At 48.7% G+C, this 18,196-nt stretch overlaps 1 protein-coding gene across 1 annotated transcript; it reads right to left on the bottom strand.

The window, feature by feature from the left end:
- Positions 1 to 326: 326 nt before the first annotated feature.
- On the bottom strand, positions 327 to 14,548 carry DNAAF3 (dynein axonemal assembly factor 3). Its single transcript, XM_056863857.1, has 11 exons — positions 14,467 to 14,548; positions 12,843 to 12,985; positions 8,503 to 8,596; positions 8,204 to 8,361; positions 7,199 to 7,375; positions 6,930 to 7,052; positions 6,542 to 6,664; positions 5,651 to 5,804; positions 3,357 to 3,471; positions 3,039 to 3,113; positions 327 to 489 (listed from the first exon to the last, which is right to left on the bottom strand). The coding sequence occupies exons 1-11, from the start codon at positions 14,546 to 14,548 to the stop codon at positions 327 to 329; spliced, it is 1,407 nt and encodes a 468-aa protein (XP_056719835.1).
- Between the last annotated feature and the right edge of the window lie 3,648 nt (positions 14,549 to 18,196).

Here is an 18,196-nt window from a genome sequence, read left to right as displayed (position 1 = left end):
ATCGGGTCCCGTGCAGCTGCTTAAAAGGACACTGGGAGATCCATGATCTCCTCTCCGTCACATCAAGTTTGACCCTTTCTGTGTGGCTGGGAGAGAGCTCAGGGCATAGCGTGCAAGAAAAATCTACTTGACAGATGACCAGCCCCAGAAGCATGGACATTCCCCTCCCCCCTTTACCATGACTTGGTGAAGGCAGCATAGACTGACAAGTGCCTGGGCACGTTATACAGCAGCAGCCTTTTTTATTAAGAGGAATTGTGTTGTTGTTGTTGTTTTAAAAAAGTAAAGATTCAAAAGAAGACTAGTGTGTAAGAGGGGAGGGGACTTCAGAGGCCTGGTTCTGCCATCTCAGGAGGATCCCTCAGTTGGAACAAGGAAAACGCTTCTTTGCCAGGAGCTTCGACCGGCACAAATCCCGATCCCCTCCCCAGGCTGGTCGCTCGGGAGCAGAACTCGGACACCTGCTCCTTGCGGAGGTCGGGCAGAAAGCTGAAAGAGGAACGGGTGGATTTGATGAGCAGGTGGGGGCAAGCCTGGTGGATCTGCTGGGCAGTGCTTGCCTCCCAAAGCGCCAAGATGCTAGAGACCCCTTTGCTAAACCCTCTAGGCCCTGCAACCCTCTAAAAAACCACCATCCCACCATCAAGCAGGGGAAGAAGGCAAGGAACATCTTCATGGCAGCTGAATGGGCTCTGAGCTGAGCTTCTCTTCCTCTTCTGTTAGCACGCATTTAGCCTGGGTCTGTGGTGCAAGGCAAAGGGCAGGAAACAAAGGGATTTTGGCCCACGGCTTGCAGCCTGAGGCCTTACACGAGCTGGCCAGCAGATCCAAGACTAGGCTACGATGTGGTGAATGGCGTCATTTATTTTCTTGCTTTCAGTTTTGCTTCTTTAAATTGCATTTTTGCAAAACTGTGTTTTATAAACTGCTTTGGGTCCCCCACTGGGGAGAAAAGTGGGATAAAAATACGGAAATAAACAAGGAGCTCAGGACAATCCTGGTCCCCCCACCTCTACTATCAGCTAGTCCCACTTCTCTCTAAAAGCCCAGAATCTAGGAGCAGGTTTCTCAGTTTATCGTGTACTTGGACTGGCATACTTCGATGCAAAATCCATATGCGCCACCATGAAGCGTGGAAAGCTTTTGCCCACTTGTTTTAGCAAGACAGCAGCGGAAGACAGATCCCGCCACTTGCCGCATTCATGTTTTTGTTGTTTTGTTTAAAAAGATATTGCTAACAGATAATTGGTCTTCATCCAATTGTTTCCCCGTCTTTCCGAGAATAGGAACGCCTCTGAATTCTCCAACCGCTTCAGAACTTCAGTAGCCTGCACCGCTGCCTGCTGTTCTCGAAAAATACGGAACTGCCTTCTACTGAGTCAGACCGTCTATCTACTTAGCCCCTATCCTGTTCATCTCAAGCGTCGGCAGTTCATGGGGTCTCAGGCACAGATAGGTCTTCCCCAGTCCTATAACTGAAGCCCCTCCCCCACATTAGGGGAGGGGCCGTGGCTCAGTTTGTAGAGCATCTGCTTGGCATGCAGAAGGTCCCAGGTTCAATCCCCGGCATCTCCAGTTCAAGGGACTAGGCAAGTAGGTGAGGTGAAAGGCCCCTGCCTGAGACCCTGGAGAGCTGCTGCCGGTCTGAGCAGATGATACTGACTTTGCTGGCCCGCTCACATTTTTTAGTTACAACCAAATCATGCAGTATGTTTTTCACTTGTTTATATGTGTTCCTTGCAGCTGCACGGCAGCTGCAGGGAAATGCTTCTTAAAACCAAACAAATAGGCTCAAAACAGTGCTGTGGGGGAAGGAAGGGCTCCTGCCCCCCCCCAGCAGTTTTCTCCTGCAAAAACCACGTGCAGGGGGGCTATTTCCCCAATTTTGCTGTGCCACATGCAGAACGACACAATCGGTGAATTAACACACACACCCCTAGCCATGCTGCATACTTATTCTCTCTAGTATCAGAGGAGCATGCCTATTATATTAGGTGCTGTGGAACACAGGCAGGATAGTGCTGCTGCAGTCGTCTTGTTAGTGGCTTCCTAGAGGCACCTGGTTGGCCACTGTGTGAACAGACTGCTGGACTTGATGGGCCTTGGTCTGATCCAGCAGGGCCTTTCCTATGTTCTTATGTGTAGTTCAGAGCCTGTTGGGGGGGGGGATTCTTCTTTTGTTTTTTTAGCAGTTCCTGGCAGCTGCTGTCTGGCTGTGGGGAACATGTGTTTTTTCACTTGTCTACACTAGCTTTCACAACATATCATTTGGTTCTTAGAGAAGTTGGGGACAAAGCAAATGGGGAGGGGCTGTGGCTCAGTGGTAGAGCCTCTGCTTGGCATGCAGAAGGTCCCAGGTTCAATCCCCAGCATCTCCAGTTAAAAGGTACTAGGCAAGTAGGTGATGTGAAAGACCTTTCTCTGCCTGAAACCCTGGAGAGCCACTGCCGGTCTGAGTAGACAGTACTGACTTGGATGGGCCAAGGGTCTGGTTCAGTATAAGGCAGCTTCATGTGTTCATGTGTTCAAGTATAGACAGGGGAAAAAACATAACATATAGGCCATTTATGCATGGGAGGTTTTGCCTTGGATTTGCCGCTCTCTGGATGCACATTTTCTCCATCTGAATTCTCAAAACTCTGCATGGGGGCTTATTGTTCAGTCTTGAGAATTTGGATGGGGAAAATGTGCATCTAGAGAGCGGCAAATCCAAGGCAAAACTTCCCATGCATAAATCTCCATACTTTGGTTCTTAGAGAAGTTGGGGACAAAGCAAATGGCGCTCTTCCAGCTTCAAATAAATTTTGAACATCTGAGCACTACAAGGTTAATGGAGCCAGATGGCAAAGCAACCCTAAATAAACAATGCACACCCCTTGCAAGGTAGGGTCAGGTCACTACTCATGCCTAAACAAGGATTTGAAACCGGGTCTCGTTTGTCTGAATTCAGTGTCCCATCTGCTGCATCACTGTGAGCCATCTTTTTGGGGAGAGGTGGGATTTGTTTGCCGACACCCGGTGCAGAAAGAAACACTTACTTGGCAAGCTCCACGAGGAGAGTGGCTTTCGGGGCAGCTACCAAATGCATCTCTGGCTTCAAGAGGTGCACCATGCTGTGAAAGGCAAGCAAGGGGGGTGGGTGAGTAGAGAGAAGGGACTGCTCAAGTATCGCCCTTGCTGCGGAGGCAGGCAAGACCCCTCCTGAAACAGCCAGCAGCCCTGCCTGCCAGCACACCTGCCTGCCAGCACACCTGGCTACTCCCCATCTACTTTCGAGGGAAGCTGGCATCCCGGTGGGCTCCCGGCGCCTCAAGGATTCTCCACTGTAAAGCCCCCTGCCGGTTCCCCACCCTTACCTGCACGAGAAGAAGATGAGGTTGAAGAGCTTCTGGTATCTGGCCTTGTGGTGGAGGCGAGGGAGGCAGTCGAGAGGCAGGAAGTGGACGCGGACGTCTTCTGTGGAGGGAGAGCCTGCAGGCGTTGGGAAAACATAGCTGGACTCTGAATGGCAAGGAAGGGAGGTGGGAGAGAGGGTTCTATCAAAAAGCCCACGTGAAAATTTCCCACAGAAAAAACCCTACTGTGATTAATGCGCACAAGAAAAAAGCCCACACGGAAAAAAGCCCACACGGAAAAAAATACTCATGCCAATAAAGGTGACTGAAATGGAAACTGAAATACCCTGGCAGTAATGACAAGAGAAGGTGTGGTGCTTAGATGCAACTGGAGGTCGGGGCGGTGACCCGAGGGGGGCATTCTGACTATACAGCACTCTATATACAGCACCCCATATTTCCGCTGCTGTTGTCCTTCTGGGAGCTCCAACTCCCGAACCCGCCCCAAACTTCTCCTGGCCTTAAGTATTTAAATGTGAGCGTTTTTCCGTGTGGGCATTTTCCCGTGTGGGCTTTTTTCCGTGGGCTTTTTTCCATGTTGGCTTTTTTCTTGTGAGCATTTATGACAGTGAGGTTTTTTCTGTGAGCAATTTTCATGTGGGCATTTTTCATGTGCGTTTTTTTCTGGTTACCGGGAGAGAGAGACTGGTGGGAATTAAGCTAGAGGGGAACAACTTGGGGGATGAAATGTAAGCGAGACAACATAAGCCTATGCATGAGGGCAGCGATGGTTCCATGCTGGCTGGCTCCCCTCCCCTACCTTTCCCTGTTCCCCTTCCCCTTTTCTTCCCTCTTCCTTTCTCTCCCCATCCCCGTTATTGTCCTTCTTGTTTGTTTTCCCTTTATTTGTAGGGGTGCTGCTGGGAATTTTGAGTTTTAATATTAATATTGGACTGATCTGTACATTGCACAGTGCATCTATTGTAAACTGTATGTGGAGCCCGCGTGGTGTAGTGGTTAAGAGTGGTGGTTTGGCGCGGTGGACTCTAATCTGGAGAACCGAGTTTGATTCCCCACTCCTCCACGTGAACTTCGGATGCTAATCTAGTGAACCAAGTTGATTTCCCCACTCCTCCTCATGAAGCCAGCTGAGTGACTTGGGCTAGTCACAGCTCTCTTAAGAGTTCTCTCAGCCTCACCTACCTCACAGGATGTCTGTTGTAGGGAGGGGAAGGGAAGGTGATTGTAAGCCAGTTTGAGTCTCCCTTAAGTGGTAGAGAAAGTCGGCATATAAAAACCAACTCTTTTTTTTCTATTTCTATTTTATTGATTGTTGGCTGTCCTGAGCCCAACTTCGGTTGGGAAAGGACGGGGGGGTGGGGGGACAGGAATATTCCTGAAGCTGGAAAGCAGACCGGAAGCCTTTTTTTTTTTTTTAACTGAAGGGGGGGAAATGGAGAAGTTAAAAGAATACCCCCCCCCAAAAAAGTTTTCCAGAAATCTCGCAGGAAGTAAAGCGCTTTCAAATCGGCAAACTGTGACACAAAACCTGTAGCTTCTATATCATACAATGCAGGTATTGTGTTGCATGATGAATGAGGAGACGGAAGTTCTAGTCCAGTTGCGAGGATAAGCCGACCCATATTCCCAGATGCAACTCACAATGTCTGCAGGGCAGGACTGCAGTACAAACAAGAGGTCCGAAGTCTCCCAGGAAGGACTGGAACTGGGTAAGATCTCTGCCCACAGAAGGGAAGGCAGTGCTGTTTAATTTTTACAGCCCTGCATGTAAAGTGCGCAGGAGCCAGACGCCTGCCCAGGACACTGCTGATTGGGGGGGCATGAGTGACCTATTATTCAGACATTCACATTTTCACTTGCTTTTTTTAATCCACCCTGAATTCTTGGGATCGAGGAGGAGTAACACTAAACACAATCAAGAAGGATTTGGCAGTGCATCATAGAATCATACAGCTGAAAGGGACCACTAGGGTCAGCTAGTCCAACCTCCTGCAAAATGCAGGCAATTCACAACTACCTCCCCCCACCACACACCCCATGACCCCTACTCCATGCCCAGAAGATGGCCAAGATGCACTCCCTCTCATGATCTGCTTAAGGTCATAGTAATCAGCATTGCTGACAGATGGCCATCTAACCTCTTCTTAAAAACCTCCGGGGAAGGAGAGCTCACCACCTCCCAAGGAAGCCTGTTCCACTGAGGAAGCCTGTTCTTCCTAATGGGAGCCTCTGCTCCAGAGAGAGTAATGAAAGACATTTGGAAGTCCCGACGACAGAGAGCACCAACTACTCACTGCTGATGGCATCCGGCATGGCACCGCCCTCGTCCCCTCGCAAGCCGCCATCGTCTCCCTCTTTGTCAGAGGCTGCGGGTGGGTCATAGCGGGAGCGACAGTTGAGTTCATAGAACAGGGCAGTGACGTTGTACAAGGAGATCTCCTGGGCACTCTGTGGAGGAGGAAAAGGGAGGCCAGCTTGGAAACGGTCTTTACTGGCATTCCCGTCGCCCCCTTTGGGTCTCTCTCATTTGACTCTTCGGCTGTACAGGTTCCTTAGGCGAGGGACATCAAGGGTCCTCTATTGCTCGGACCCGGGATGAAACTAGATATGATGCAGGGTGATGATAGAATCACAGGCCGTTTATGCTTGGTAATTAGCTGCGCGTTCCAGGCTGAAGTGCCCCGCATATTTTTAAAAATTTCTTCACGCTGAACTGTCATTTCAGCATACCTGCTTCACATTTCTTAAGAGCCCCTTTAGCGCAACCTTTTGTATTTTCTCTGCCCTAGCATGGAAGTGTTTACTGAAGGAGCCATGAAAAATCACAACCGCGGCTTAGCTATGCAAACGACCATTGCTAATGGCTATGCAAACGAAGGGAGGAAGGAGCAGGCGAGTGGAGGGGTGGAGTTTGTTTGACTTTCTCCTCTTGCATGGGGACCGTGAATAGTCATTTTAAAGGGCGGATTTAAAAAAAACCCGCTTTGAGCGAGCATCAAAATCGACCCTGCACAAACGGCCACATCTAAGCTTCCAAGATCTGATGAGTTTGGGCCATCTGGCTAAGGCTATCAAATCATGGATATCAGAGCAATTTGGCCCATGCTATCAACTCCCCCCGCCCCCCGCCCCCAACAAGCACAGCCTGCTTTTCCTCTGCCGAGCAAAAGCCGACCATGGCCCACCTTGCTGGGAAGGCTATTGACAGTTTTCAGAAGACTTGTCTCTTCCGTCTCAATTCCAAAGGCGATGAAGGGGCCGGTGGCGATGTCTCCCCAGTAACCCCGTGCCGGCATCGACTCCCCTTTCTGGAAGGCGAGACGGCTAGAATTAGCTAACCTGGTTGGTCACTTCTCGATGACCCTCCTGCGACTAGAACTTGCCTCCAGATACCTACCTAGAGTGGTAGAGCAATGAGAAGGATGCTAGTCGCGCTTGAGTACAGACTGTTCTCCCATCCCAGTCGGCCACCCCTGTCCCTCCCTGATGAAAGAGACACGCCCCCCCCCCCGCTGTCTCGTACTCAGGCCCACCTCAACCAAACCCCAGCCTCACAAAAGCAAGGCGGCTCACGTGTCTGAGGAGACGGCCAGACGCCAGAGTCTTGTTGGGGACGTCATAGGAGGCTTCTCGCATCTCGAAGGCCAAGCCTGTGTTGCGCCACCGGAAAAACTCACGGGAATGGATCGCTTTGGCCTAGGAGGAAGGAATGTAACAACCAGCTGATGGTAGGACATCCCCATGAGCTTTGGCTCGTGCCTGTTCAGTGGCTCAGCAGCCCCGAGCTGGGCCACTGGGGTTGGCATGGCGCACAAAAGTCGTCCCCCTGCCCAGCTGCGCACCCCGTGCTCGTGCAACTTCATGTTGAGGTCCCAGTCGCAAATCCCCCGGCAGGCGTCATAGCGGGTGCCCAAGTATTGCCGGAGCCGCAGGTCCCACAGCTGCTCAATCTGGAAAGCCCGCGGGTCGGGGTTCTTCCAGAAACGAAAGACTGCCTCCAACAGGTCCCGCTCCTTGAACTGTTAAGGAAAGGGCAACCAAGAGTTAGCTGCTGAAGCCAGGATTTCTGAGTCCTCTGAGAGCCTTTCTCCCCACCCACCCCCATCTTTCCACCAAGACTGACCTCCAAGACACATGGACACATAAAGCTGCCTGCTACTGAATCAGACCCTTGGTCCATCCAAATCAGGTCTACTCAGACCGGCAGCGCTCTCCAGGGTCTCAAGCGGAGGTCTTTCCCATCACGTACTTGCCTGGTCCATTTAACTGGAGATGCCGGGGATTGAACCTGGGACCTTCTGCATGCCAAGCAGAGGCTCTACCACTGAACCACGGCCCCTCCCCATAGTATCATCTCTGTCAGCAGCAGCACTCAACATCTTTCCCAACACTGTCTACCAGAGATCCTCTCGCGGCACGCATGGCACAGAGCTGAGAGAGTCCCTTTCATTGTCTGCCTTTCACAAGGGCAATTCTTTTGCTGGCTTTACTTGTCACGCTCGTTTGCAATGTTAACTTGACCCCCCCAAACACATCGAATGGTTTTTCCAGGGTGGTGGTGGTAATCCATGGAAAATGGCCAGAGTAATAAGCAACTAAACAAAAAACCCAGACTTTAAAAAAAAGGCTTAAAATCATACAGAATGGACCCAAAACATACAGAATAGCAATAATAAATTGCCATTACAACTCAAAGCAATATTATTCATCACCCAAAGCTGTCAGGAGGACAGAGTCCAGTGGCAGGAGCCGGAAAAGGGAGATGCCAGGGGGGACCCTCTGGGAGGGGAACGGCAGCTGGGCTCAGAATGACAACAAAGAACAGAGGAGGCTCTGGTGCATTTCACCTTGAGGGCAGACAAGTCCAAGGTGGGTAGGTCAGCCTGCTGAAAATAGGGATCTGTGACATAGCGGATGAAAAGGCCCGCCTTCTCCTGCAAGTAAGCAGCTGTCTGGCTTCGGAGCAGAGTGTTTCCCATCAGCTCCAAGAAGGTCTCACTCTTCTCTGGAAGGGGAAGAAGGGGTATCGTTCAGCAGGCTTGACCCCAGGGGTCAGGGACTCCCTGGTATGGGCCAGAAGCCAGGACTCCCGGGTACCCACATCAGGGTCTGACATCAGGGTAGGAGGAACATTATCGGCCTTCACCTTGCAGCCCCATCTTCTCCGGAGGCTCCAGCGCCAGGCTCAGAAACAGCAACTGCCGACCCAGCGCCTCCAGATTATTCTCCAGCACGTAAAACTGAGCACAAGAGAGAAAGAACGATTTAGCCGAGCAAGACTGAAACAGCTCCCTCTAGTCCCAGAGAATGCTCGAGAATCACGAGAAGAGAAGATGAAGGAGGAGGAGAAGTTGGTTTTTAATATGCCGACTTTCTCTACCACTTAAGGAAGAATCAAACCGGCTTACAATCATCTTCTCTTCCCCTCCCCACAACAGACACCCTGTGAGGTAGGTGAGGCTGAGACAGCTCTAAGAGAGCTGTGACAGCCCAATGTCACTCAGCTGGCTTCATGAGGAGGAGTAGGGAAACCAATCCTGTTCACCAGATTAGCCTCCGCCGTTCATGTGGAGGAGTAGGGAATTGAACCTGGTTCTCCAGATCAGAGTTCACCGCTCCAAACCACCGCTCTTAACCAGTACACCACGCTGGAGGGTTGTATGGGGGTTGTTATGCAAGGCAAGTAGCATAACTCCTTTTCTTAGGAGAGCCACAGGAAGCCGTGCAAAAGGTGGAGAGGACAGCTTCCTCCCTATCTTTATCTGCCTTTTCATTATTATACCAACTCTGCTTGTTTATTATTTCCTTGGTATCTACCAATGTTCTCTGTGACATTTCAGACTGAGCGAGTGGTAACTGGGTCGGGAAAGGGCTCTCCAAGGAAGTCAGAAGGCTTCACGCCCTGCCAGAGGTCTTCCTTGAGGCATCTGATTGACACCCCTGTAGGAAACCCAGTGCAGGACGGGCCTTTGGTCTGACCCATCAGAGCTCTTCTGACATTCATAAACTACAAAGGAATGGCTGCAAATATGACACCGTGGCATGAATGTCAAGGAAAGATCAGTCACGGAGTGCCCTGGCAAGCTCCTAGGAGAGAAACTGGAGTGAAATTCCAGTTTCCAAGAGAAGAGAAACCATCACTCCTGTTCAGCAGCTCTTCACACACACCCTTCCATGAAGAACCCAAGAATCTTGCACTAAAGGAAAATACTGCTGCGAATAAATTTATCATTAAAGATTGCCTTTGAACATACCACTTCATTCACATGAACACATGAAGCTGCCTTATACTGACTCAGACCCTCAGTCCATCAAAGTCAGTATCGTCTACTCAGACCGGCAGCGGCTCTCCTGGGTCCGGCAGCAGCTCTCCAGGGTATCAGGCAGCCGTCTTTCACATGACCTATTTGCCTAGTCCCTTTAACTGGAGATGCTGAGGATTGAACCTGGGACCTTCTGCATGCCAAGCAGATGCTTTACCACTGAGCCACGGCCCCTCCCCGTTCATCAGAGTCCAAGGTTTGCTAAAAGAAGGTTAATGTTTCATTAATGGCGGTTGATGGTCCCCACGATTACCCACCAAAGGGTAATTCACATGTTTGGGGAAGGGGTGGGGGGTCTGAGACAAATGCTTGGCAGATTGTTGGTGAAGAAAAAGAAGAGTTGGTAGTTAGGGGGAGGGGAGTGGGACAGAGAGAGGTGGCTAAAGATGAGGCATCTTGGGGTACAAGGGTTGTCTCTTCACCCTCCTCTAAGGAACTGATGCAAGTTATGAGGTCTGCTGCCTTGAGGAAGTGCTTGTTTGCTTCCATGCATGTTCCACATTGCACATTTGTAAATAAAAACAAACACTACAAAAGTATCACACATCTCTCCCGGAGAAAAACTAAACCCTTCAGTGCTGCCGCTGGAACATCTCACCACTCAGGGAAGTGGGGAGAATGTAACAACATAAACATGCTTATTTCGGCTGGGAAGGCAGGGCTATATAAATAATAACAAGAACAACAACGCTGCCCTTTCTTGGACAGGTGGCTCTGGCATGCAGAAGGTCCCAGGTTCAATCCCCGCTGGTCTGAGTAGACAATACTGATTTTGATGGACCAAGGGTCTGATTCAGTATAAGGTGGCTCTGGCTCCCTCTGTAACCTACAGGATATGTTTCCCCTCTCAGCATCCTTTCCTCAGCCCTAGTTGGATGTCTTCCCCTTTTGACAGATCGAGATTTCCTGGCTCTCTGTCATTTCGTTGGTTTCGAACTGCCTCCCCTCCCAAAGAACCCAAGAGTCATGGCACCCACCCGCTCTACTGCCACCCAGCTCACGTCTCTCTCCCGTTGCAAAGCACCTTAAAGCAAGGGGGTCCTCTGAATTTTGGTCCCAACCTCTAGCCACCGATGCTCTCCCCCCACCCTGCAAGCGAGCTCCGTGCCTCCTTCCCCCACACATCTGATGTTCACATCTTCTTCTTTTTAACATAAAGCAAGACTCAAAAAAGGACTCGTAGGACTGGCTCTGCTGAGTCATCGCCTTGTGATGAAGGAAGGTCGCAACGGGCCGCGATGGTGATACGTCGTTTGGGAGGAGTTGCTACGGGGGAAGGGGCCGGAGCCTGCGCTGCCACCACGACCCTCATCCCCTTGCCCTCCTCGAGCTTCGCACCTCCCTCTCACATGTCAGCTCGGGGGCCTTTGCGGGACATCGTGAGACGCTCACAGCCATGGACGGCTGCCAAAGCGTCTCTGCCAGACTCCTCCTGTTGACAGGAATTAATTAACATCACCATGTATTTGGGGAAAGGGAAGGTGGGGCACCAGCGTCCCTTCTTCGCATGGGTGGAGTGAGTCACGGCCAAAAACACAGAGTCCAAAAAGAGTTGGTTTCTGTGCCCCGACTTGACAGAACCACCCTTCCTTCACAAAAGAAGGGGGTCATGTTCCTAGTCCTCTTGACTTATATTTAGCTCCCCTCCTTCTAGAACATCATGAAGAGTCAGGGAGCAGTCCTGTGGGTTCACTGACTGTACCAAAGTTCACAGTCTTCCCCCCCCCCCCAACTAGGCCTTATATAATCCCCATCATTTCCAATAATATTCATAGGCAGTAAACTGACTTCACCTAAAACGTCTAGAAACTCATTTCTGGAATCTAAACAGAAGCTGAGAATCTCAGGAATTGAAATTCACCTGGTACCGCAGAAAGAAAAACCCAACTGAGGATGCAGGCTATCAAAAGGGACTGGAAGGGGTCTTCTCACATCTGTGTGGTGGTGAACATGGGGGGGTTGGAGATAATATAGTGAGGGCTGTTTACAGGCACATGCAAACCCACCCTGAGAAAGGCCTCCTTATGGGGGGGGGGAGAGGCAGACAGTTGCCCAAAGAAGACAGAAAATCCATACTGGCTGAGAGCTGTTTCCCAATCAAATCCCTCCTCAAAAAACACCTTTTCAATTCCACTTTTGGTGCGCAACTCCGTGGGGCCAAACTACATGAGATGTTTCTCCACTTTCAGGGCACAGGCAATGGGGCAAATAATGTGTCCCCCCCCCCCCACAACTGTTTTGGGGCAGGAAAACAGTGTGAAGAGGAGGATGAAACCCTTCTCCTCTTGTGCCATGGTCCCTATCCAGACTGGACTCTCCGGCACGTGGGAAAATAAGCATCCAGAAGCTGCTGTGTGGCTGCGGGGAATGCATGCCAGGTCAGGAAAACCATGACTCAACTCAAGGAGTAATGTCTTGTGGGGTTCAGGCCTTAGCCATCATCCCACACGGACACCAAATACACGTCACCAAACTGAACGCACATTCTTCCAGGTCACCCTCTGCTTCATGTTCCTTCCCCTCCCTCTGTTGCATCCCAATTGTTGTGCAGAATTTGTAAACTCTTCAGGGCAGAGAACTACCATGAATCCACGTTACCAAGTCAGACCACTGTTCCATCTAGCACTTCACGACTACTGGCAGTCGCTCTCCAGGTTCTTTCCCTGGAGATATTAGGGATCGAACCTGGGACGCAAAGCCTGTGCTCTGCCACTGAGCTGTGTCCCCTGCCAACGTCTTCTCTTGTTGGAACTGTGTAAAGAGTGCTGTGCAAATGACGGCAATGTCATATAAACAACAGCAGCCAGAAGAAAAATGCATAACAAGAATGTACAGACCTAGTTCAAAACAAAACAGAAACTGGGAGAAGGGAGAAGAAGAGTTGGTTTTTATATGCCGACTTTCTCTACCACTTAAGGGAGAATCAAACCAGCGTACAATCTCCTTCCCTTCCCCACAACAGACACCCTAAAGAGAACTGTGACTAAACCAAGGTCACCCAAGCTGGCTTCATGTGTAGGAGTGGGGAAACAAATCCAGTCCACCAGATTAGCCTCCGCCGCTCACGTGGAGGAGTGGGGAATCAAACCCGGTTCTCCAGATCAGAGTCCACCGCTCCAAACCACCCCTCTTAACCATTACACCACACTGGGAGGTCACATACATTGATTTTCCTCTGGGGCCATCGGTGTGCCTGACACATGGTCTTCAGGATATGACGACCATCAATTGATCCCACAAGCAGGATATTCAGTTCAGGAGTACCATCCTGGGACATGTGGAGATGCTCCGTAGAGGTATCCAGATCTGCAGAGAAAGTGAAATGACCATATCTGGGAGACTGTTCCCTTTCCACTCTAAGGTAAAACCAATTTTCAGAAAAGCCTGCCTACTCAAAAAAATACTGTGCATGAATCATTGCTGCAAGAAGATTGCTCGTGCTGCATAAAGATAAATAATTTGCAAGTTGCTTTTTAGATTAGTACTGCTGTTGCAGTAAAAGCGGAATTTGTAGTTTTAGGTACAGCTGAAGGAAGTAAGAGAAATAAAAGCAGAAGAGTGTCCGAAGAAGAAGCCACAAGCAGAAGAAGCCACAAGGATGAAGTCTGTAGAGGCCCCTGGAGGCTTTGGCCAACATCATCTAAACGTTTTCAAATATTTCTCTCCAACACAGAGATCTAGAAATCAGCTTTTGGAGCCCAAATAAAAACTGACATTCACAGGAATTAAAACCTTGCAGCAGATTCCATTAGAATTGCAGAAGAACCACAGAAGAACATAAAAAGAGCCCTGTTGGATCAGACCAAAGAGCCATCTAGATTCAGCACCCAGTTTTCCACAGTGCCCAATCAAATACCATTAGGAACTCCACAAGGAAGCTATGAAGGCAACAGGACTCCCCTGCTGGTTTTTATATGCTGACTTTTATATGCCTGCTGGACTTTTTATATGCCAACTTTTATATGCCTGCTGGACTTCAGAAGTACTGCCTTTGAACATGGATGCTCCATTGAGCCACTATGGCTAACAGCTATTGATAGATGTATCCTCTATGAATCTGTCTGATTCTCACTTTTTAAATAACGCGTCCAAGCAGGGGGCCAAACAAGGGGTATTATTACATCCTACTGCAGAATATTCCAGATTTTAATGATGCATTGTATGAAGAATAACTTTCTTTGTCTATCTATCACTCATCGAGCTGATAGGTGACCTCAAGAGTGTGCATTATGAGAAGACAAAAAACTCTTCTTCATACCATGCATAATTGTACTTCCATAGACCCCATACTTAGTCAACTTTCTTTCTAAACAACAACCCCCCCAATAAAAAACAACTTTAGTCTTTAGTCTTCCATCAAAAGGAAGGTGCTTCAACCATTTGACCACTTTGGTTGCCTCTTTCCAAATCTTGGTAGTTCTGCCATCTAAGTTTTTAAACAGGGTGACCAAAGCTGTAGTTTTCCAAATATAGGTATGCCACAGATATCTCTCAGCACTGGTACAAAGATTTTCGTTAAAACCAAATACCGCTCCTCCCAAAACAGAGAGGCCTTTTGGCTCCAAATCAAAGGTGGCAATTGCACAGGGTCCCCGCACAAGGGACGGAGTCTGGCCAGAAAAATGCTTCCTATCCCAAAGGCAGATTGCATCCCATGCCAGACCTACTACAGAATCAGGGCACATGCTGCCAATAGGAGCAATTCCTCACACAACCCATGAAGCAGACGGGTCCAAGTTCATACAGAGATGGCAGGCAAAGAGAAACATAAGCAAGAAGTTACCTACACGTTTCTTGTAGGTCAAGTGCTGGAGAAAAGCCCCACCAAGCCGTGGTGCCAAAACCGTTGCCGCTCCCCGCTGCTGTCATGGCTGCAGAAAAAGCACAGGAGAATCACAGTGTGGGGTGACACCCTGTTTAGGCCCACTGGGCCAAAAAGGGATCCCAGCAGGCCTTCATTATAAGCTTACTTGCTTTTTCAGACCTTCATGCCCACCTTGCCATCCATACCTTCACCCTATTTATCTGCCTGAGAATTTTATTTCTGCCTTATGCACTTTACAATCCATAACACATAAAAATGCAATCGATTTTTTTTAAAAAATCCCAAATCTTGATAAAACCATTGACATTGGGGAGGGGCTGTGGCTCAGTGGTAGAAAATCTGCTTGGCATGCAGAAGGTCCGAGGTTCGATCCTCAGCATCTCCAGTTAAAGGGACCAGGCAAGAAGGTGATGTGAACGACCTCTGGCTGAGACCCTGAAGAGCTGCTGCCGGCCTGAGTAGACAATACTGACTTTGATGGGCCAAGGGTCTGATTCAGTCTAAGGCAGCTTCATGCGTTCATGTGTTTGTTTAAGCAGGATATTCCTTAGAAAAAGCCTGACAAGAAAGGATAGCTTTGCAAGCAGTTTAAAACACCCAGCAATGAAGGCGCCTTCCATAGGTACAGTTGGGCAGCCTGTCCCATAACTGAGGAGCGGCTTCTGAAAAGTCGCATGCCTTTGCTGAAGGTGGTCAGTCGCACCCAGCCAGCAGAAGACACAGCCAGCCAGAATGGCCTGTTGGCACACAAGCTGATTTCAATGTTACAATTATTCTGCTTTTATTCATTTTATTTATTTGTTTATTTAATTATATTAATTAAATTTATTTATTATTTATTAATTAAATTTATTTATTTATTAATTACATTTATATCTCGCTCTTCCTCAACCAAGGCTGGGCCCGAGGCAGCTCACATCCAGTATACACTCAACCATGTATAATAAGTCCATTAAAGCCCAACCTTTCCTATGAGGAAAGATTGAAGGAGCTGGGTATGTTTAGACTGAAGAGGAGAAGACTGAGAGGGGATATGACAACCATCTTCAAGTACTTGAAGGGCTGTCATATAGAGGAGGGTGCCAAGTTGCTTTCTGTTGCCCCAGAATGTCAGACCAGAACCAACGGGTTGAAATTAAATCAAAAGAGTTTCCATGTAGACATTAGGAAGAATATTCTAACAGTTAGAGCGGTTCCTCAGTGGAACAGGCTCCCTCCGGAGGTGGTAAGCTCTCCGTCCCTGGAGGTTTTTAAGCAGAGGCTAGATCGCCATCTGTCAGCCATGCTGATTCTATTACCTTAGGTAGATCATGAGAGGGAGGGCATCTTGGCCATCTTCTGGGCATGGAGTATGGGTCACTGGGGGTGTGGGGGGGAGGTAGTTGTGAATTTCCTGCATTGTGCATGGGGTTGGACTAGATGACCCTGGTGGTCCCTTCCAACTCTATAATTCTGTTCTATGAAATAATCACTATTTCTTTAATTCCTTCTTTTTGCAACAGAAGACCACACATGACTAATGCACTGCTGCAACTGGATTACCTGGAAGTAAGCTCCACTGAACACAGATATACGGGGGCAGCCGTGATTGCGTTTTAGCAAAAACAAACAGGAGTCTTGTGGCACTTTAAAGACTAATGAGTTCCTACTCTAGCATAAATTTTCCTCAAAAACTTCTGCTAGAATATAAACACGTTAAATATTAAGCACTATAAGACTCTACTTTGTTTGTATGGGGCTAGCTTCCAAGTTCACCTGCGTAGGATTGTGCAGTTATTCATTGTTACAATTTAACTCAGTGATATTTTATGGGCAAGAAAGCAAAGTCAATATTATTCAAGGAAGCCGTTTTTTTCCCAAAGCAGTGTCATACACCTTAGTTAGTTATTTATTCTGGCAGGGGATGGAATTGGGAAAGATCCCGCTAGGTAGCAGCAGCTGAATAACACCCTGCTGTTTGCTCTGGGCTCTGCATACAGACATATAAGGCCTCGGCGTGCCCAGAAACGCAAGCCAAAGGGCTCTTATTCTTCGGCCTCCCAAACAGAAGGTTTTCGCAGATGGTAGCTCTAAGGTAAGTGCTTTCTCGCTTGCTGAAGCTCTGCTCTACCCTCGGCGATCCTAGAGGGCAGATTTAGGAGACTACCAAGATCAGACTGGAGATGTCCCTGCAAGTCGGGTGATGTTGAATCTACTGCGCATGTCTTTTTCAGGTTCTCTTTGTATCAGGAAGTCCAACACAAGCTAATTTCCCCTCTCCTTAATCTAACAAAGGATAGCTCCGAGGAAGGGAGACTGAGGAGTCTCTTATGGGAAGGACCAGATCAGAGGGTGAAGCAAGTAGCTAAATTCTGTGCCGCAATATACAAGATCCGTCCCACAAAGCTGGGGCTTGGTAACTCAACTTAAAGTGGAGAATGTTTTATTAATTTGTAAAAGATAAAGGTCCCCTGTGCAAGCACCAGGTCATTCCTGACCCATGGGTAGACGTCACATCCCAACGTTTACTAGGCTGACTGTGTTTACGGGGTGGTTTGCCAGTGCCTTCCCCAGTCATCTTCCCTTTACCCCCAGCAAGCTGGGTACTCATTTTACCGACCCTGGAAGGATGGAAGGCTGAGTCAACCTTGAGCCGGCTACCTGAAACCAATTCCCACTGGGATCGAACACAGGTTGTGAGCAGAGCTTGGACTGCAGTACTGCAGCTTACCACTCTGCGCCATGGGGCTCCTTAATTAATTTGAGGTCTGTTTAAATTATACAAACTGTCTATAAATCGTATGAATGGACCCAAAATTGAAATGAATGGCACCACAATTTAAGAAAGATGTAGCCAAGCTGGAACGTGTCCAGAGAAGGGTAACAAAGATGGTGAGGGGTCTGGATACCAAGTCCTATGAGGAAAGGTTGAAGGAGCTGGGTATGTTTAGCCTGAAGAGGAGAAGACTGAGAGGGGATATGATAACCATGTTCAAGTACTTGAAGGGCTGTCATATAGAGGAGGGTGCCGAGTTGTTTTCTGTTGCTCAAGAAGGTCGGACCAGAACCAACGGGTTGAAATTAAATCAAAAGAGTTTCCATCTAGACATTAGGAAGAATTTTCTAACAGTTAGAGTGGTTCCTCAGTGGAACAAGCTTCCTCGGGAGGTGGTAAGCTCTCCTTCCCTGGAGGTTTTTAAGAAGAGGATAGATGGCCATCTGTCAGCAATGCTGATTCTGTGACCTTCGGAAGATGAGAGGGAGGGCATCTTGGCCATCTTCTGGTCACTAGGGGTGTGGAGGGGGGAGGTAGTTGTGAATTTCCTGCATTGTGCAGGGGATGGACTTGATGGCCCTGGTGGTCCCTTCCAACTCTATGATTCTATGATTCTGTATATCCTATAGTTTTAGTTACTGTATATTCTCCAATTTTAATTCTGTAACTGATGTGAATGTTTTTAATGGCATTTGCCGTATTAATAAATGAATTGGAATCTGACCACTCTGAGGAGGACATAACAGTGCAGATACTGAAAAAGCCCTCTCTGTTCTGACCATTCCCCATATATTTTAGAGGCCATGTTGTGTGGAAACACATGAAGGGCCTCTAAAATGGACATCCCTCTGCGCGTTTTCCCTGCGTTTTCTGGATGCTATTTAGCCAACATCCAGAAAATGCAGGGACAACCCGCGAAAACATGCAGGTAGAGCGA

Source organism: Euleptes europaea, chromosome 18 (assembly GCF_029931775.1).
Source record: "Euleptes europaea isolate rEulEur1 chromosome 18, rEulEur1.hap1, whole genome shotgun sequence".
In the NCBI taxonomy this organism is placed as follows: Eukaryota; Metazoa; Chordata; class Lepidosauria; order Squamata; family Sphaerodactylidae; genus Euleptes; species Euleptes europaea.
Note: the sequence above shows the minus strand (reverse complement) of the source record. Positions and strands in the feature narration are given on the sequence as shown.